Genomic DNA, 19917 nt, shown 5'->3' with positions numbered 1-19917 from the left:
CTTATAAGTTGCATGTGAGTTGTACCTTATAATCACTTCTATCAAAGCTCTACTACTGAGAGGATAGCAAGACAGTTGAACGCATAAATATGTGTATTATTTAAGACCAAATCAACCAAGTATGTAAGTGCAACAGCCAGTGCCCTAAAACCAACTAATGGTCTAGTACTGGCGGTTTCAGGCTGGGCAAACTCAGGGCACTAAAACTCTTGCTAACGCCAACAGTTTCTTTATAAGCAATGTCATGCAGCTGGGCCAGTTTTTAGCAGCAAGAAAGGAAAAAACACAATGTTTTTCCGCAGCAGAGCACATATTACTCAGCGTTGTTGCAAGAGCTGTTTCCCTCTTGCCTCACCGAAGCATTCAGGCAGCACTTGCAGCTGCTGGGCACTGTCAGAAACTCAGGGCAGAAACTTTGGCCACGGCTGCCAACTCTCTGCTGTGTGGGCCCCTGCACAGCCAGCTGGTTTTAGGAGCCCTCACGCACACCCCAGCCTTTGGCCACGCGGAGCCAGAGTCCCTGGCACGCCGGCAGCTTGGCAACCCTTGCACAGGGGCTGTGGCCCAGGCCCCTTCCCCAGTCACGTCATCCCTGTGACCCCCTCGCGCCATCTCGGGGGCCTCAAATCCTTTCTCCAGCCCCCCGTGCCCTGGCTGCCGTGTCCCTCTGAGGTGCAGCCGCAGCACCCCGCTCGCCTCCAAGCCAGCCCCACGGAGAAAGTCGCTTCACAAGCCTTCGGGGACAAGGCTGAGGTGGCTTTTCCCTCAGCTACGCTTGCAGGACTTAGAGATGCGGTTTAACTGCGGGACACTGGCCCTTGGCGAAATTTTACAGTAAGGGTGGCGAATCACTGGCCCAGGTTGCCCAGAGAGGTGGTAGATGCCCCATCGCTGGAAACATCCAAGGCCGGGCTGGACGGGGCTCTGAGCAACCCGATCTAGTTGACGATGGCCCTGCTCGTGGCAGTGTGATAGATGAACTCACTCGACACACACACAGGGTCTTCTTTCCCCATCTGGTGGTCGCAAGGATGCAGGCTCTTCTCTTCCTCAGTGTGTCCTTTATCTGAACCCGGGGGTCTTCGTAGGAAAAAATCGCCGGTCTTCTGGTTTTTGCTGACGTTTCTGTTTATCCCCCTCACTCTGCCATCCTCTTGTCCTTCAGTCCACGATTTATCAGTAAGTCTGTGTTTCTTCAAAGAGACTCGGGACATTCTTACCAGTACCATGAGGCAGCTCATGTGGCCAGCAACAGGAATCACTAGGTCATTTTGACATTTACTGCGGCAGGGGGGATGGACTAGATGGTCTTTAAGGGCCCCTTCCAAGCCAAACTATTGCACGATTCCGCGAGGCCGCGGTCGCCGGGCCTTTGGGAGGGCGGGGGCGGGCAGGCTGCGCCGCCGCTGGGAGCAGCAGCGGGGCCGCTGAGGGGCGGGGCGGCCACTGCTCGGCGGGCCGGGGCTTGGGTCGCGCAGCGGGCGGGGAGTTGGTGGAGCCGGAGCTCAGGCGGTGGTGCGGTGGGTGCTGCCAGCGGCGGGCGGGGGGCTGCTGCGGGGGTCGGCGGCTCCGCGGGACGGATGGGGGCGGCGGCGGAGGTGGCCCCGCTGTGAATTGCTGCTGCGAAGCGCGGCCCGTGGCGGGGGCGCAGGGCGGGCAGCTGCTCCCCGGGCTGACCGCCGGCCGCGGGGCCGTGCGCTGCCGCCTCTGCGGAGCCGCGGGAGCGATTCGCGCCGTGGCGCGGTGTGGAGGGAAGGAGGGCAGGGCAGGGCCGGGCTGCCTGTCCTCCCGGGCCAGCCGCGCAGGGGTCGGAGCCCGCCTGCCGGGGCTGCGTCCGCCAGCCGGGCCCCTGGCGGGAGGGCGGAAGGCGGGTCCGTGGCAGAGCGGCCTTTGCTTCGGGAAGGCCCTTGGGCGTCGTGCGGCGCTGGCCGGGGTGGGCGTGCGGGGTGACGCCACCTGGTCCCCGGCAGCAGGAGCCCAGGCCGGGGGGTGGGCGTGCGCGGAGCGGGGTTGTGTCTGGCTCTGGGTGCGATCAGCGGGGCATCTGAACCCGAGCTGCTGGTTGGAGTGAAAGGTTTAAACATCTCTCGGGGGAATTGGCCGTTCACCTCGTTCAAACGCTCCTCGTAGCCCAGGGGGTGGAAGGAAGGCTTTTCGAGCCCAGACTTGGCCTGGATCCTGGTAGGAACCACACGCTGATTAGCAATTAGTCTGAAGAGTGTCTGGAGAGCGAGCCGGGCCCAGCGCAGTGCGAGGGCTGTGCTGGAAGGGCACTGTGTGTGAGGAGCAGAGTGGTGCAAGGAGCTGCTTTGGGGTCCACGTCCAGTTAGGAAGGATGTTTAAGATCTTGCAGCCAGTTATGAGCTTGCCGTTAATTTCACTTACCTTGTTTCTCATTGGAAGGCTGGTGCCTGAATGATTTTGGACAAAGGGACCTTTTAATACAGTGATCACAGCGGTAGCCGTTACTCTGGCAACTACCTGGCTGAGGTCCAAGGAAGGTCAGATCCGCTAGAACGTCAAGAAAGTTTGTAATTTCTTTTCAGGTCCAGCGTTGCTGTTTAACAAAGATCATTTACCAGCTTGGCTACTCTTTTATGGCTCATTGCTTTACAAAGGGGTATTCCTGGCAGAGCACTAATAGTGTCACCAAAGTACTTTGCCACCCTGTGTAAGCGTTCAGTCCTTAAGCAGTGCAGTTCCGGGAAAATGTAAGCTTTTTCGTACCCGAGCAAGAAGACTCAAGCCTTGGCCAGTCCCCACACAGAACTGTGATGAACAAGTACAAGTTATGTTGATATCTGAACTTTTTTCCACTGACACTTGCTCTGCTCTTCAGCTTTCCTGGCTGTTGGGAGTGGAGCGGTGAGCTCTGGCAAGCAGGGCTCTGGCTGGGCTCGTCCTTATGGGCTCTACCTCTGCTTCAGGGAGAGGTCAGGGAAATTTGTTCTTTCTGCTGATGCTGGCCTGTCCTTGTAGTGCTGGGTAAAGAACTGGCTGGGTGGCTGGGCCAAAGGAGTTGTGGTGAATGGAGCCAAATCCAGTTGGTGGCCGGTCACGAGTGTTGTTCCCCGGGGATCAGTACGGGGCCCAGTTCTGTTTAATCTCTTTATCAATTATCTGAGTGAGGGGATTGAGTGCACCCTTAGTAAATTTGCAGATGAAACCAAATTGGGTGGGAGTGTTGATCTGCTGGAGGGTAGGAAGGCCATACAGAGGGATCTGGACCAGTTGGATCGTGGGGCTGAGGCCAGTTGTCTGAGGTTTAACAAGGCCAAGTGCCGGGTCCTGCCCAAAGAAATAAGAGGAGGAGGGAGTGTTGCAAATGAGATCGAATGCTTACAATGGCATAAAAAAACCCCCAATCCCTTATATCACTTTATAATGCAGCATAATAACTACTGGAGAAAACACAGCAATTGCTGATTTTATATTGTATACCTGATTAAACAGTAAACTGTATCCTGAGATAATGCCAAAATAAACAGAGCAGCGTATCTCGCATACCCTGCTTTTTGGTCAGAGCAGAACGCTTTGGGATGCCAGGAAGTTTTCATTTGCTTGTTTTCTGACACGGGCCAATCTCAGAGTTCTGCTTAGCTAAACTACTCACATAAAAGACATCTTAAGGCAAAATGACAAGTAGCATCTCAGTATAGTTTTGTACTATACTAAATTGAAGAGAGTCTTGGACCATAAATTGGTTTCAAACAAGGCAACTTTGAACAATGCTTAAGAACTAGTTAGAGACTCAAAAGCAGCATTCTGAATCTTTATTTTGCAAATCTTACTTCTTTATTTCAAACCGTAGGAAATCAGGCACATAGAAACATGGCTGCGAAACCCAAGCTGCACTATGTCAGCACACGAGGCCGAATGGAGCCGATACGATGGTTACTGGAAGCAGCCGGGGTGGAGGTTTGTCTTTCTTTTTTATTCTCGGAGTGTGTGACAAATACATCTTTTCACTGTTCCATATAAAAAATGTGAGTGACCAGAAGTTTTAAGCTCTGTATTTAGGGCATTGCTGACCAAGCCAACGATGACCACCAGCTTACTTGTAAGCAGGAGGGCTTAGGGTTCCCGTTTCACTTCCAAGCATCATGTGCCAACCCTACTGGTAGCACCATAAATGCCTCTCCCCTGTAGCTAGTGACAGAAAAAAGTTATAACCATAGAAGAAGAACCTGGCTGCTTAACTTCTGATCACAAGCGTCCAGGACTTTTAACTCTGAAGGCCTCCAATTAAATCCTGGTGTTCAAAATAGCAAAAAATTATTATGCCTATTAACATATAGCTCATCCCTGAAGTTATTGCATATCATAAAAAACACCACTAATTCTTTTTACCTCTTACAGTTTCTGATATTAAATGGGAGAGGGAGTGATTTAAGAGCTGTGAGGTTTTGTCATGGTGATGGGCACTGTGCAGAAAGCCGCATGGGGCACATCATCTCTTCTCTTTGTCCGTCCATTTGCCAGCTTGTGGCCAAGGACCTATAACACAGTGCTGCTGTTGCAGTGTGAATTTACTTATCCCCTCCTCTGCCTACACTGTCTCTTGCCGGCACTGACAACAGAAGCGGCGTGGTCCTCGTTTGTTTGGCAGACAGGGGTTTGTGCCTTTCAGTCACCTTAGCTTTAGAGAAATCTTACCTGCACAAAAATATGAACCACATGGGAGAAGGAAGAGGAGACAATGTGACAGAGGCAAAATAGATTTTTAAAGCTATTGCTTCCCCCAGACACAGCTCTTTGTGCCTTCACTGTCTCATGCAAAGCAGAAGCTATTGATAAAACATGAAACATGCAGTGACAACACGACTTTTCTTCTGTATTTCCTGCAGTTTGAAGAATGTTTTATGAAAACAAAGGATGATCTGACAAAGTTAAGGAAGGGTAAGTTTTCTTCACTTGTTAATAATTTTTAATAACAAGAACAGTAGCTTGTCTTAAAAAGCCTACGGCGTCTTATGTCTCTTAAAAAGAAAAACTAGACTAGATTGTACATGGGGTATCACAGCTGCTCCCTGCAGCGTTAGATGGCATCATCCACCCAGTCACAAAGATATTATTATATGCATTTATATTCTCATCATATGTTGTCAAGCCTTTAAATAGTACAGATTTCCATAATACTTACCAAAGCATAGACAGAAAACATACTTCAGTTCTAGGGTAATGGCTGGACTCAATGATCTTAAGGGTCTTTTCCAACCTAAATGAGTCTATGATTCTAAATAAAAAATAGTATGTGTGGTTACTTTGCCAAACATCCACTAATGGTTCTCACTCACAGACTGAATGTCTCCTTGTCTTGTCCCCTTTGCCCTAGATGGATTCCTGCTGTTTCAGCAAGTGCCCATGGTGGAGATGGATGGGATGAAGATGGTGCAGACCAGAGCCATCCTCAACTACATAGCAGCAAAGTACAACCTCTACGGGAAGGACCTGAAGGAGAGAGCCCTGTACGGTAGCAGTACCGCCTTTGTTAGACTACAGTCCATCCTACCTCTCTGCGTAACACAGGAATATCCCAGCTCGCAGTGAGATTCAGGGTGATACAACAGTTTTTCACGTGGCACGTGCTGACTGTGGCTCCAGGTGATGTTGCAACAGCAGCTCGATTAGATAGGCAAGATGCAGCAAGGGAGTTCGTGGAGGCCCAAGGTCAATACAGTCATCAGAAGAAAGCAGTCGGGAGTGCAGAGGGCAGACTGTCTCCCTGACACAACTTTGCGTTTTCTCCTGCAGTTGTCAGCAGCAGGGATTTTCACCACATCAGGTTCAGAGAAATGTCTTTGATGGAAACAAAAACCCTCTCTCTAATAACAACCAGGAATCACAATTAGAATTATTAACTGCTGATTAAAGGATAGGACTCTTAAGGCACATGGTTTGACTTGAAGTATTTTTAAATGCCTCAACTTAATTAGCACAGAAAAACATATTTTAGGATCTTTTTCAGGAACTGTATAGACCTACTGTGTAACTTACCGTGTCCGATTGGACTTTTAACACAAGTTTGGATGACACACATGCCACTTTTGTACTTGGGTTCAAAGAAACCCACTTAATACAGAGAAGTATCACTCGTAGTGAAAAATGGACGTGGTGCAGTCCTTTTGTTTTTGGTGAGGCAATTTGCACTTGTCTTTTACCACACTCCCACTTTTCCCCTGAAGCTACTGCACTCGGGGGGAACTGCTCCAAGCTGTGCATGCTGGATAGAAGAGGTGGAGAGTTCCCAGCATCTCAGTGGGGTTATTGCTGGTAGATGTCGTGCCATTCAGACCTCCTGTGTTTGACTTGACCAGCTGGATCTCTTCATTTCAGAATTGATATGTACGTGGAAGGATTATTTGATCTGAATGAGTTAATCATAACCTATGATTACGGACCAGCAGATAAAAAGGAGCAACAATTAGCTACTATTTTGGACAAGGCCACAAACAGATACTTCCCGGTCTTTGAGAAGGTAGGTGGCAAAGATGTAGCAGCTTAATTAATATTGTTTTCCTAAAACTCCGTTCTGGATCTACACTTATTGAGTGAGACAGGGAACAAAAATTGCCACTTTAAAATATAAATGCTGTGGTTTTTGTGGGACTGGCACAAGGATGGAGACAGCACACTGCAGAGGGGACACACAGCACTACAAATGTGGGAGAGACGCAGAGCTGCAAAACCCAGGAAACACTGAGCTCCCAAACGTCCATGTTTCAGTCTGGATGTTGCTTCAGACAAAAGACACTATAGCATCAGCTTTTACATAAAGTTTGCTCCTAATGTGCAGAACTCCCTGTACCATACGTGCTGTGTAGTGCATGACAGCTCCTTCTGTACTAAAATGAAGACTGGATTAGCTGGGTGTCAAGAGCACGAGGCACAAGTTACATAAGGAGAGCTCTCAAGGCAATATTCCCAAAACTGAAGAAGAAACAGATGAGAACTCAGGGAGCTGCCCTTAATTTGAAACAATCCAAGATACTCTTGCTATGCCCTGTGCTGAACTTAAGCCTGATGTAAATTTTGTAGGCATTTGCAGAGATGGTTTTATCCCATAAAGCTTAGCTTTCAACACAGCGGCGCTGATTACATGAGCTACAGAACTGAAGGCAGGATAGATACAGCTGAGCCGCCAGAAGAATGCAAAAGAGAAAGCACTGATAAATGATGCAGGGATGACAGTGTGGTCAGATCATTCCTTTGCACTACAGATGTTCTTATTGCATTTTCTTCTTTCAAGGATAACTCCATGGAGTTTATGACCTTGCTTTGAAGAAAAAAAAAAATCACATCTGCTTCTGGTTCTCTGTTTTTAGGTTTTGAAAGAGCATGGACAAGACTTTCTTGTTGGCAACCGGTTTAGCAGGGCAGATGTGCAATTACTTGAAATCCTTTTAATGGCAGAAGAATGCAAGCCTGATATCCTTGCCCAGTTTCCTCTCTTGCAGGTAACAGAATGGATGGTTTTAATGGAGAGTGAATCAAAGCAGGGCCACTGATGAAAACTGGCTGAGAAATACGGGGGAGTGGGAGGGTGGGGAAAGAAATGAAAGACAAAACCAAACATCCAAAGTAATTTTAGCTGACCCCAACTACTGATGGTTATTGCTGCCTTCTGTCACTGTAGCCACAAAAGTATAATAGGGTGAAGCATGTAGGTTCTTCTGCAGGATCAATGCACAATGTTATTTTTAGAGCATGGATAACATTGAAACGTCTGACAGTTACCATAGTTCTTAAGCACAGTACTGGTTTGGTTTTGTTTTGTAGAGTTTTAAAGCAAGAATAAGCAGTGTCCCCACAATAAAGAAATTCCTGCAGCCTGGCAGCCAGAGGAAACCACCACCACGACAAGAAGATGTAGCAGACATCCTGAAAATTTTCTACTGAGCAGCAACCTAAACCCACGGAAACTCTATCATGGCTGTCGTGTTTGCTGAGAGTGGTGAAGTGAAATGAATGAAGACAGTGAAAAAGTTTTTGATTTCTTTTTCCTTAGGTACAGCACTGGTTTTAGCCTACTGCAAACACTTCCAATATAAATCTGCGTGAGCATGCCAGCAAATGAAATAGTTCACTGAATTAGGGGGTACACTGGACAACAATAATGTCTTAAATTACTTAAGAGAATACCTGAAATAAAGTCTTACTATTGGCAATGAAGACCAGGTTGTTCCATGACTTCTTGCTGCTACTTACACACCTAAGGGTTCTCTGGTTCTGTCTTTCTGGCATTCCCAAGAGCTGCTGGAAAATGAAGAGAGCTTATAAGTTGCATGTGAGTTGTACGTTATAATCACTTCTATCAAAGCTCTACTACTGAGAGGATAGCAAGACAGTTGAACGCATAAATATGTGTATTATTTAAGACCAAACCAACCAAGTACGTAAATGTACCCTAAAATGTACCCTAGCCAGTGCCCTAAAACCAACTAATGGTCTAGTACTGGTGGTTTCAGGCTGGGCAAACTCAGGGCACTAAAACTCTTGCTAATGCCAACAGTTTCTTTATAAGTAACGTCATGCAGCTGGACCAAGTCTTAGCATCAAGAAAGGAAAAAACGCAATGTTTTTCTGCAGCAGCATTATGCGACATAATGTGTGAGCTGCGCTTTTCAAGTGTGTTGAATACAGGTAGCAACAGCTTAGAAAAACGACAACAAATGGGACCTTTGTTTTAAACAACATGGAACACCGGAGCTGCACGTCAGTTCTGCAGCATGGTGGCACTGGGCATATCCCAGCAGGTCTCATTAGGCACATCTGAGTCTCCCTTCTCTACAGTCCCTATTGCCCCTGCTAATACAATACGATGCAACAGTTTGTGTGTGCAGCTATATCCCTTGGAAGTACATTTTAAATATTAGCTCATAATTTTGAACACAGCTCCAACCCAAATTAATATAGCTCTGATGTGTTTCATATAGAGAGGAAATTCACAAAGCCTGATGACAAAAAACATTTTCCAGTGCTTTGTCAATAAAGCAATATCATGTCTAAAGAAGTATATGTATATTTATGCCTTATTGTTTTAAAGGAAGAGGCTAAATGGAAGCAAGCTGGTGCCCAGCAGCTGAGGTGAACACTCACTCCTAAGTTATTAGGGTGTCTTTGAGATTTCCCCTAGTTTTAACTCCTGGATGGTCACTCTGGACCTAGAGTGCTTAAGAGACTGGATGCCTTCAGGCATGCAAGATACAAATGACACTTGTACAGCATTTTCCAAAACACTTTACAAGCTCAGTGAAGTGACATTTCCAAAAGTCCTGTTAAATTAGGAGACAGACTGTATTGTATTTTTCACTTTTATTTAGGCTAGTGCGTGTGTTGAAGAGGACTTTCCTGAAATCTTGATGGAAACCTCTGATAGGTTAGGGAATGTCAGTGTTGGGATAAATCACACGCTGAAGACTCTTCTCTTCTACCCCTAAGGAAAGGTTGCAGGGACTGGCTTCGTCTCAATTTTTAACCGCGCAGCTGAGACAGCATCCTTTTGAGTAGTTTGAATGTCCAACGTAGCTCAAGTGCATGATGAGGGATTCCTCCTGAATTTAGACCTGAATTGACACTTACGTAAAAGACACTGGACAGCTAGACTAGGCGTAGGTGTCTACCAGGTTAGGTAGGTCTACAGTGTCGCTAACTTTCATGCTTGAAAGCATATTTTCTTACCTTGCAGTTCTCTAACACAGTGGATGTCAAGTCCTTGCAGGAGTAGTCACTGGACCTTGCATATCTCCTAGAGCTTATCCTGGCCAGGCCTACAAATGATTAATCCAGCCAAACTACTTAAGAGTGAGTTTGGATTTCTGAAACACTACCAGACACACCTTGGTGCACATATCTGTGCAGAAAAAGGTTCAGTCATCACTCACATGGTGCTCGCTGCTGCGTGGTAAGTCATGTCTGTCCAACAGTGCCGGAAACACCCTTTCCGGCAGTGCCGTTTGATCTTTTACTCTTAAAAACCCCTGTGCTAACAGCAAACATCAGCGCTCCCGGGAGCCAGAGGGGAAAGCAGTCCCTTCTCAAGCAAGCAAATTCTCAGGCAGAGTTTTGTTCCAGTACAAAACATGAACAAACCAATTCAGGCCAGATGTCAACAGAAAACAAAATGTGGGCAGCTTGTGCTTCTCTAGAAATACCAAGAGTGGGTTTCTGCTGCACAGAGCACAGATAGCAGGGCTCTCGGTGACTTCCCTGCAGGGCTGTTTGTCCTGCCGTGGTGCGGTCCGCAGTGCCGGGCTCTCTGCAGCAGCGGCTGGGGACCAGAGGATGCCCTGGAACGTGCACAGTGGTGTGGACACCTCTGCATAGGTGACCGAGCCCCGCTGCGGGCTCTCAGAGGCTGGAGAGAAGAACTTCTCAAATGTAAGAAGGGGACAGAGGGAAATAAGAAAGAAAAGAGCATGAACCAGAAGGCAGAGGCTATAGGATGTGCTGTCAGTCCCATTCTGTGAAGGCTGAATCTCCTCAGGTGCCATATGGGATACAGAGCGCTCCATCTGGGAGCTGGGCATCTCCTGAAAGACAAGACGTTGCAGTGGTGACCATTCTGAAGCCTTGTCCTTGTGTGGTTCTAGCTCTAAATAAATAATGCCACTTATTTTAATGTCAGCCATGGAACACCTTGGTCTAACAGGCACCAGTTGTGGAGACCGATGAGAAGAGGATCGTTTTCAGCTACATAGCAGCAAAATACAATGTCTATGGGAAGCACCTGAAGTAGAGAGCCCCCTATACTGTAAAAACTCTTTTTTTTGTTTGATAGACTACAGTTCATACAACTTCCCTGTGTAATACAAGAATAATATCCCAGTTCACAGTTATGTTCAGAGTGATTCAGCAGATTTTTGTATCGCACGTTGACCTTGCCTGCAGGCAATATCTACAACTGTTAATCAACTGGATTAGACAGGCAGGATGGTGCACGGGAGTTTCTGCTGTATTGACTCCTGGAAGTCAACAGAGTTATCAGAAGAACGTGGTCCAGGGTGCAGAGGGCAGTCTGCCTTCCGATGCCGCTCTTCATTCACTGTCTCCTACAGTTGTCTTTGGCATGCGTTTTCACCAGGTCGAATTCAGAGAACCATTTTTGACAGACACAGAAAAAAATCTTCTGTGATGTCCAGGAATGAAATTCAGCAGATAAAAATGTCCTGAAAGAATATCCTCCATCTCTAAGTAAGAGAAGGAAGCTTATGAAGGATTCAAGCTGAATTAGTTGATGTGACTTATGTAAGGCAGCAATCTGCTAAAGGTGACAAAAAATAAAATATTAAAATAAAATTTTGATTGCTACCACATTATTTTTTTAAATCATGGGAGCTTTTCAGCTGTTACGATTATTTTCACCTAGCAGGTTGCCAAACAATGAAAATGGGAAGCATACAATTTTCTGCTGGCACAGATGTTTGCAATGATCATGAACTCTCATGAACCTCAGATTTGTACATAGCACGAGTCAGGAAGTTATTTTCTGTAGGTTCTAAGTGACTAAACAGATCTATTTTTTTATTATTGCTATATGAGATACGAGTTACCCATTGTCAGAGAACTGTGTGCAATTATTTGTAGGGAGGGGCTAGAGGCCTATATAATCTCAAGACAAAGCTGCTGAGAGTTTAGAGCGAATTACACCGGGTACAAGGTAAGCTTTTTGGATTTTGGACGTGCATAGGGAATTAGTGTACTTGAAACTAAGTCAGTGACTGGGGTTCATGGATTAAATACTTGTAGGTATTTTTTTACTAAGATGGTTATGTGCATCAAATGTTAAATTATTCATCAACTGCTTTCTAGGTGAAGAGATTTAAAACCCAAGAAATTTAGATCTCAGAAGTGTGGCGTGGTGTCTCTGTCTCTCACCCTCTTCTTCCTATTGTAGAGAAGATGACATGTTATTTACAATGAGCATTTTTTTTTCTTTTGCAATTTGCTTGTGCTGCTGTTAATGCTTCAGCTTTATTGTTGACACAATGTTAATAACTGTGAAGCCATTGTAAACCAGTCACTGTCTACATGTTTGCTGCTGATGCGCATGCACTGGTTCTGAAGCGGGGGATGACAGTCTGTCTAGAAACTATTATTGCTTTAAATTCCAGCAAAGAATTAAAATTGAACCAAGCAGATATTGCACCTTGGCTCTGTCCGTGGTAAAGGCAACTCTAATGTTACCAGAGTCAAAATCAAATTCCGCATCTTTGGGTGCTTGCCTAAAGAAATAAGAGGAGCAGGGAGTGTTGTAAATGAGATTGAATGCTTACAATGGGGTAAAAAACAAACCAACCAACCAACCAACAAGAAACCTATATAATGCAGTGTAATAGCTGCTGGAGAAAGCCCAGCAATTGCCAAGTTTATATCGTATACCTGATTAAGCAGTAAACTGTATCCTGAGATTACAGCTGAGATTACTGCTGGTTAGTGAGCCTAGCGGGGAAGGAGCCCCACTGGATCTTCCGCTTATAAATCGAGAAGGGCTCATGGGCAACGTGACCGTGGAAGGTCTCCTTAGGTAGAGCAATCATTAAATGATTGAGTTTACTATCCTTGAAGAAGGTAGAAGGGTGGTCAGCAGAACTGCTACTTTGGACTTCCAAAGGGCAGACTTTGACCTGTTCAGAAGGCTGGTTGGCAGAGTCCCTTGGGAGACAGACCTGAAGGACAAAGGAGTGCAGGAAGGCTGGTCTCTCTTCAAGAAGATAAGCTTAGAGGCGCAGGAGCAGGCTGTCCCCGTGTGCCGGAAGGTGAGCCTGTGGGGAAGAAGGCCGGCCTGGCTGAATAGAGAGCTGTGGCTGGAACTTAGGAATAAAAAGAGAATTTATAACCTTTGGAAGGAGGGGCAGGCCGCTCAGGAGGAATGCAAGAACTCTGTGAGGTTAAGCAGGGAGAAAATCAGAAGGGTCAAAGCCCAACCAGAGCTGAGCCTGGCCACCGCTGTGAAAGGCAACAAGAAATGTTTCTATAAATATATCAGCAACAAGAGGAGGGCTAAGGAGAATCTCCGTCCCCTGATGGATGTGGGGGGAAACATAGTGACAGAAGATGAGGGAAAGGCTGAGGTACTAAATGCCTTCTTTTCCTTCAGTGTTTAATAGTCAGAACAGTTGTGCTCCAGGTACCCAGCCCCCTGAGCCCTAAGACAGGGATGGGGAGCAGAATGAAGCCCCAATAACCCAAGGGGAAATGGTTAGCAACCTGCTACACCACTTGGACACCCACAAGTCTATGGGGCCAGATGGGATACACCCAAGGGTGCTGAGGGAGCTGGCAGAGGTGATCACTGAGCCACTCTCCATTTTGTACCAGCAATCTTGGCCAACTGGGGAGGTGCCAGTTGACTGGAAGTTGGCTAACGTGACGCCCATCTACAAGAAGGGCCGGAAGGATGATCTGGGGAACTACTGACCTGTGAGTCTAACCTCGGTGTTGGGAAAGGTCATGGAGCAGATGATCTTGAGTAACATCACACAGCACTTACAAGAGAACCGTATTATCAGGCCCAGTCACCCTGGGTTTATGAAAGGCAGGTCCTGTTGATTGACAGCTGGCAGTAGCGTGCCCAGGTGGCCAAAAAGGCCAACAGCATCCTGGCTTGTATCAGGAATAGTGTGGCCAGCAGGACTAGAGAAGTGATTGTGCCATTGTACTTGACGCTGGTGAGGCCCCACCTCAAATATTGTGTTCAGTTTTGGGCCCCTCATCATAAGAAGGACATTGAGGTACTAGAGAGAGTGCAGAGGAGGGCGACGAAGCTGGTGAGGGGTCTGGAGCACAAGTGTGATGAGGAGTGGTTGAGGGAACTGGGTCTGTTTATCCTGGAGAAAAGGAGACCAAGGTGAGACCTAATTGCTGTCTAGGGCTACCGGAAAGGAGGCTGTAGCATGGAGGGTGTTGGTCTCTTCACCCAAGTAGCAAATGATAGGACAAGTAGAAATGGCCTCAAGTTGTGCCAGGAGAGGTTTAGATTGGATATTAGGAGAAATTTACTAATGGAAAGGGTTGTCAGGTGTTGGAACAGGCTCCTCAGGGAAGTGGTGGAGTCACCATCCCTGAAGGTGTTTAAAAGGCGTTTAGATGAGGTTCTTAGTGACATGGTTTAGTGCTAGAGGTAGGTTAGGTTATGGTTGGACTTGATGATCCTGAGGGTCTCTTCCAACGAAAAGGATTCTGTGATTCTATGAAATAATACCTAAATAAACAGAGCAGCGTACTTCGCACACGCTACTTTTTGGTCAGAGCAGAATGCTTTGGGATGCCAAGAGGTTTTCATTTGCTTGTTTTCTGACACGGGCAAATCTCAGAGTTCTGCTTAGCTAAACTACTCACATAAAAGACATCTTAAGGCAAAATGACAACATGCAGTGTCTCAGTACAGTCTTTTACCTCCTCCACTAACGTGAAGAGGGTCTCGGACCATAAATTGGTTTCAAACAAGGCAACTTTGAACAATGCTTAAGAATCGGTTAGAGACTCAAGACCAGCATTCTGAATCTTTATTTTGCAAATCTTACTGCTTTACTTCAAACCGTAGGAAATCAGGCACATAGAAACATGGCTGCGAAACCCAAGCTGCACTATGTCAGCACACGAGGCCGAATGGAGCCGATACGATGGTTACTGGCAGCAGCCGGGGTGGAGGTTTGTCTTTCTTTTTTATTCTCGGAGTGTGTGACAAATACATCTTTTCACTGTTCCATATAAAAAATGTGAGTGACCAGAAATTTCAAGTTCTGTGTTTAGGGCATTGCTGACCAAGCCAACGATGACCACCAGCTTACCTTAAGCAAGAGGGCTTAGGGTTCCCGTTTCACTTCCAAGCATCATGTGCCAGGCCTACTGGTAGCACCATAAATGCCTCTCCCCTGTAGCTAGTGACAGAAAAAAGTTATAACCACAGAAGAAGAACTTCTGATCACAAGGGTCCAGGATTTTTAATTCTGAAGGCCTCTGGTTAAGTTCCAGTGTTCAAAATAGCAAAAAATTATTATGCCTATTAACACCTAGCTCATCCCTGAAGTTATTGCATATCATAAAAAAACCAGTAATTGTTTTTACTTCTTACAATTTTTCATATTAAATGGGAGTGGAAGTGATTTAAGAGCTGTGAGGTTTTGTCATGGTGATGGGCACTGGGCAGAAAGCTGCATGGGGCACATTATCTTTTCTCTTTGTCTGTCATTTCCCGCCTTGTGGCCAAGGACCTATAACACAGTGCTGCTGTTGCAGCGTGACTTTGCTTATCCCCTCCTCTGCCTGCACCGTCTCTTGCCGGCACTGACAACAGAAGCGGCGTGGTCCTTGTTTGTTCGGCAGACAGGGGTTTGTGCCTTTCAGTCACCTGAGCTTTAGAGAAATCTTACCTGCACAAAAATATGAACCACATAGGAGAGGGAAGAGCAGACAATGTGGCAGAGGCAAAATAAAGTTTTAAAGATATTGCTTCAAAATAGGATTTATTTTTTAAACATAAAATTCCCCAAAACACAGCTCTTTGTGTCCTCACTGCCTCATGCAAAGCAGAAGCTATTGATATAATATGAAACATGCAGTGACAACACAACTTTTCTTCTGTATTTCCTGCAGTTTGAAGAATGTTTTGTGAAAACAAAGGATGATCTGACAAAGTTAAGGAAGGGTAAGTTTCCTTCACTTGTTAATGATTTTTAATAACAATAACAATAGCTTGTCTTTAAAAGCCTAAGAAGTCTTATGTCTCTGAAAAAGAGAATCTAGACTGGAGTGTACATGGAGTATCACAGCTGCACCCTGCAGTATTACATGGCATCATCCACCCAGTTGTTTCAGTCTTCACTGAATCATAGAAGGGCTGAGGTCAGAAAGGACCTCTCGAGATCGTCTGTCCCAAATCCCCTCCTCCAGCACGGCCACTCCACAGCCTCTCTGGACAACCCACGTCCATGTTGAGTAACTCTCACAGTAAAAAAGCCTTTCCTTAAGTCCAGGTGATTGACTCTCCTGTGTTTCAGTTTGTGACTGTGCCTCCCATCCTGCGACAATACAGGTTTTTGTCATCAGGTCATCCTGAAATTCATTTGCATTTTAGGTTGCCTACAAAGCTGTTTTGTTACAATCCGTATGAAGCCAGAGTTCCACATTTCTGAATTTAACCTGTACTTCTGATGCATTCCTGTTTCTCAAGACAGCTACTCACTTTGCTATCTTTAGCTTCCATCCTGTGCAGATGACGCTCACATTTAGGAGGGGAGGTGCCGATCTCTTCTCCCTGGTAGCCAGTTGACAAGACGCGTGGGGATGGTTCAGAGCTGCACCAGGGGAGGTTAGACTGGACATTAGGAAGCATTTCTTTAGCAAGAGGGTGGTCAAACAGTGGAAGAGGCTTCCTAGAGAGGTGCTTGATATTCCAAGACTGTCACTGTGTAAGAGGCATTTGGGCAATGCCCTTGAAAACATGCTTGAACTTTTGGCCAGCCCTGGAGTGGTCAGGCAGTTGAACTAGATGATTGTTGTAGGTGCCTTCCAGCTGAAAGTATTCTATTTCCTCCAAATGAAATTACATGTCTGTGTTGCTCCACTCCACTTGGCTTTTCAAAGATGCCTGAGCCAGGGTTGGCACTTGCAGTCCTGCTCTCCTTTAGGAAAAATGACTGGATCCCCCTGCCAGCTTTCAAAGAGTATTTTGAGACACAAGCATAAATGAAAAAGGGCTGTTAATAGCAAGCAATTTCTCTGCATGCTTGGCATACACTGGAAAAACCTCTTTACTTTGAGGGTGCCAGAGCAGTGGAACACGCTGCCCAGAGAGGTTGTGGAGTCTCCTTCTCTGGAGACATTCCAGACCTGCCTGGACACATTCCTGAGCAATCTGCTCTGGGTGAACCTGCTTTAGCAGGGGGGTGAGACTAGATGATCTCCAGAGGTCCCTTCCAACTCCAACCATTCTGTGATTCTGTGATACAAAGATGGACGTAGCTGAGCAGTTGAGTCAAGAGAGATGATTCCATAAAGAAAATACTCTGACTTGCTTCTCTGATCCATTCCTGGGGGTATTTTGTCTTCTTCCTTGCCAGAATAGGGCTTCTGCAGACCAGGACGGGATTTACATGGCTGCAGTCTCACACCAAGTGATATTTGGCTCTTGTCAAATACCATTATTTCCTGCTTCACACCTGTACAGATGTGTGTTGTTGTATAAAGTCAATATAGTAGTCACAAATATATTATATGCATTTATATTCTCATCATAAGTTTTCAAGCCTTTAAATAGTACAGATTTCCATAATACCAAAGCATGACAGAACACAGGTCATTATAGGTGAGATCCTTCGGTTCTTCTCGTCTATATTAACCTCCATGAAAATCATGTGAGTTAGGGCTGTGCAGTGCAGGACTTGTCTTTTTCACTGTCTGACTGCTGAAAGTTCTGCACTTGGGCGCTTCCTCAGATTTGAGGAAACTTTAAGAAGCTGATTGATATAATACAAAGTTATTAGCATGTCCCTAAAAGTTGGTTCTGGGTTTCATGGTAAGCATTTTCCATCCATGCTATGGGAATGAGGAAGATTGCCACCAGAAGGGTTATCAAGCCCTGGAACAGGCTGCCCAGGGAAATGGTTGAGTCACCAGCCCTGGGGGGATTTGGAAGACATGTAGATGTGGTGCTTAGGGACATGGTTTAGTGGTGGCTTTGGCACCGCTAGGTTAATGGTTGGACTCAATGTTATCTTAAGGGTCTTTCCCAACCTAAATGAGTCTATGATTCTAAATGAAAAATAGTATGTGTGGTTACTTTGCCAAACATCCACTAATGGTTCTCACTCACAGACTGAATGTCTCCTTGTCTTGTCCCCTTTGCCCTAGATGGATTCCTGCTGTTTCAGCAAGTGCCCATGGTGGAGATGGATGGGATGAAGATGGTGCAGACCAGAGCCATCCTCAACTACATAGCAGCAAAGTACAACCTCTACGGGAAGGACCTGAAGGAGAGAGCCCTGTACGGTAGCAGCACCGCCTTTGTTTGTTAGACTACAGTCCATCCTACCTCTCTGCGTAACACAGGAATATCCCAGCTCGCAGTGAGATTCAGGGTGATACAACAGTTTTTCACGTGGCACGTGCTGACTGTGGCTCCAGGTGATGTTGCAACAGCAGCTCGATTAGATAGGCAAGATGCAGCAAGGGAGTTCGTGGAGGCCCAAGGTCAATACAGTCATCAGAAGAAAGCAGTCGGGAGTGCAGCGGGCAGACTGTCTCCCTGACACAGCTTTGCGTTTTCTCCTGCAGTTGTCAGCAGCAGGGATTTTCACCACATCAGGTTCAGAGAAATGTCTTTGATGGAAACAAAAACCCTCTCTCTAATAACAACCAGGAATCACAATTAGAATTATTAACTGCTGAATAAAGGATAGGACTCTTAAGGCGCATGGTTTGACTTGAAGTATTTTTAAATGCCTCAACTTAATTAGCACAGGTAAACATATTTTAGGATCTTTTTCAGGAACTGTATAGACCTACTGTGTAACTTACCATGTCTGATTGGACTTTTAACACAAGTTTGGATGACACACATGCCACTTTCGTACTGGGGTTCAAAGAAACCCACTTAATACAGAGAAGTATCACTCGTAGTGAAAAATGGACGTGGTGCAGTCCTTTTGTTTTTGGTGAGGCACTTTGCACTTGTCTTTTACCACACTCCCACTTTTCCCCTGAAGCTACTGCACTCGGGGGGAACTGCTCCAAGCTGTGCATGCTGGATAAAAGAGGCGGAGAGTTCCCAACATCTCAGTGGGGTTATTGCCGGTAGATGTCGTGCCATTCAGACCTCCTGTGTTTGACTTGACCAGCTGGATCTCTTCATTTCAGAATTGATATGTACGTGGAAGGATTATTTGATCTGAATGAGTTACTCATCATGCATTTTATACAACCAGCAGATAAAAAGGAGCAACATTTAGCTACTATTGTGGACAAGGCCACAAACAGATACTTCCCAGTCTTTGAGAAGGTAGGTGGGAAACATGTAGCAGCTTAATTAATATTGCACAGTGTGGTCAGATCATTCGTTTGCACTACACATGTTTTTTCTGCACTTTCTTCTTTCAAGGATAACTCCATGGAGTTTATGATCTTACTCTGAAGAAAAAAAAAATCACATCTCCTTCTGGTTCTCTGTTTTTAGGTTTTGAAAGAGCATGGACAAGACTTTCTTGTTGGCAACCAGCTTAGCAGGGCAGATGTGCAATTACTTGAAATCCTTTTAATGGCAGAAGAATGCAAGCCTGATATCCTTGCCCAGTTTCCTCTCTTGCAGGTAACAGAATGGACAGTTTTAATGGACAGTGAATCAAAGCAGGGCCACTGATGAAAACTGGCTGAGAAATACGGGGGAGTGGGAGGGTGGGGAAAGAAATGAAAGACAAAACCAAACATCCAAAGTAATTTTAGCTGACCCCAACTACTGATGGTTATTGCTGCCTTCTGTCACTGTAGCCACAAAAGTATAATAGGGTGAAGCATGTAGGTTCTTCTGCAGGATCAATGCACAATGTTATTTTTAGAGCATGGATAACATTGAAACGTCTGACAGTTACCATAGTTCTTAAGCACAGTACTGGTTTGGTTTTGTTTTGTAGAGTTTTAAAGCAAGAATAAGCAGTGTCCCCACAATAAAGAAATTCCTGCAGCCTGGCAGCCAGAGGAAACCACCACCACGACAAGAAGATATACCAGAAATCATGAAAATTTTCTACTGAGCAGCAACCTAAACCCACAGAAACTCTATCATGTTCATTGCATTTGCTGATAGTGGTGAAGCCAAATGAATGAAAACAGTGAAAAAGTTTTTTATTTCTTTTTCCTTAGGTACAGCACTGATTTTAGCCTACCGCAAACACTTCCAATATAAATCTGCGTGAGCATGCC

The 19917-nt window shown here is 45.8% G+C and overlaps 2 protein-coding genes across 2 annotated transcripts; both read left to right on the top strand.

Moving 5' to 3' along the window:
* Positions 1 to 1437: 1437 nt before the first annotated feature.
* LOC135987518 (glutathione S-transferase-like) lies at positions 1438 to 8161 on the top strand. The gene is made up of 7 exons (XM_065632492.1): positions 1438 to 1520; positions 3812 to 3918; positions 4848 to 4899; positions 5336 to 5468; positions 6337 to 6478; positions 7326 to 7457; positions 7780 to 8161. Exons 2-7 carry the CDS (start codon positions 3832 to 3834, stop codon positions 7897 to 7899), a joined length of 666 nt encoding a protein of 221 aa, XP_065488564.1. The 5' UTR covers positions 1438 to 1520; positions 3812 to 3831; the 3' UTR covers positions 7900 to 8161.
* A 6385-nt stretch (positions 8162 to 14546) lies between these two features.
* Positions 14547 to 19748, top strand: LOC135986646 (glutathione S-transferase-like). Its single transcript, XM_065630870.1, has 6 exons — positions 14547 to 14652; positions 15598 to 15649; positions 17854 to 17986; positions 18859 to 19000; positions 19175 to 19306; positions 19629 to 19748. Exons 1-6 carry the CDS (start codon positions 14566 to 14568, stop codon positions 19746 to 19748), a joined length of 666 nt encoding a protein of 221 aa, XP_065486942.1. The 5' UTR covers positions 14547 to 14565.
* The last annotated feature ends 169 nt before the right edge of the window (positions 19749 to 19917 follow it).

Source organism: Caloenas nicobarica, chromosome 3 (genome assembly GCF_036013445.1).
Source record: "Caloenas nicobarica isolate bCalNic1 chromosome 3, bCalNic1.hap1, whole genome shotgun sequence".
Taxonomy (NCBI): Eukaryota; Metazoa; Chordata; class Aves; order Columbiformes; family Columbidae; genus Caloenas; species Caloenas nicobarica.
Note: the sequence above shows the minus strand (reverse complement) of the source record. Positions and strands in the feature narration are given on the sequence as shown.

Bases quoted from the DNA above. Each gene is read 5' to 3' on its own strand.
- LOC135986646 (XM_065630870.1), top strand. From the start codon at position 14,566: ATGGCTGCGAAACCCAAGCTGCACTATGTCAGCACACGAGGCCGAATG. The intron at 14,653-15,597 runs GTTTGTCTTTCT...TATTTCCTGCAG, and splicing joins TGGCAGCAGCCGGGGTGGAG to TTTGAAGAATGTTTTGTGAA. The intron at 19,307-19,628 runs GTAACAGAATGG...TTTGTTTTGTAG, and splicing joins CCCAGTTTCCTCTCTTGCAG to AGTTTTAAAGCAAGAATAAG.
- LOC135987518 (XM_065632492.1), top strand. From the start codon at position 3,832: ATGGCTGCGAAACCCAAGCTGCACTATGTCAGCACACGAGGCCGAATG. The intron at 5,469-6,336 runs GTACGGTAGCAG...TCTTCATTTCAG, and splicing joins GACCTGAAGGAGAGAGCCCT to AATTGATATGTACGTGGAAG. The intron at 7,458-7,779 runs GTAACAGAATGG...TTTGTTTTGTAG, and splicing joins CCCAGTTTCCTCTCTTGCAG to AGTTTTAAAGCAAGAATAAG.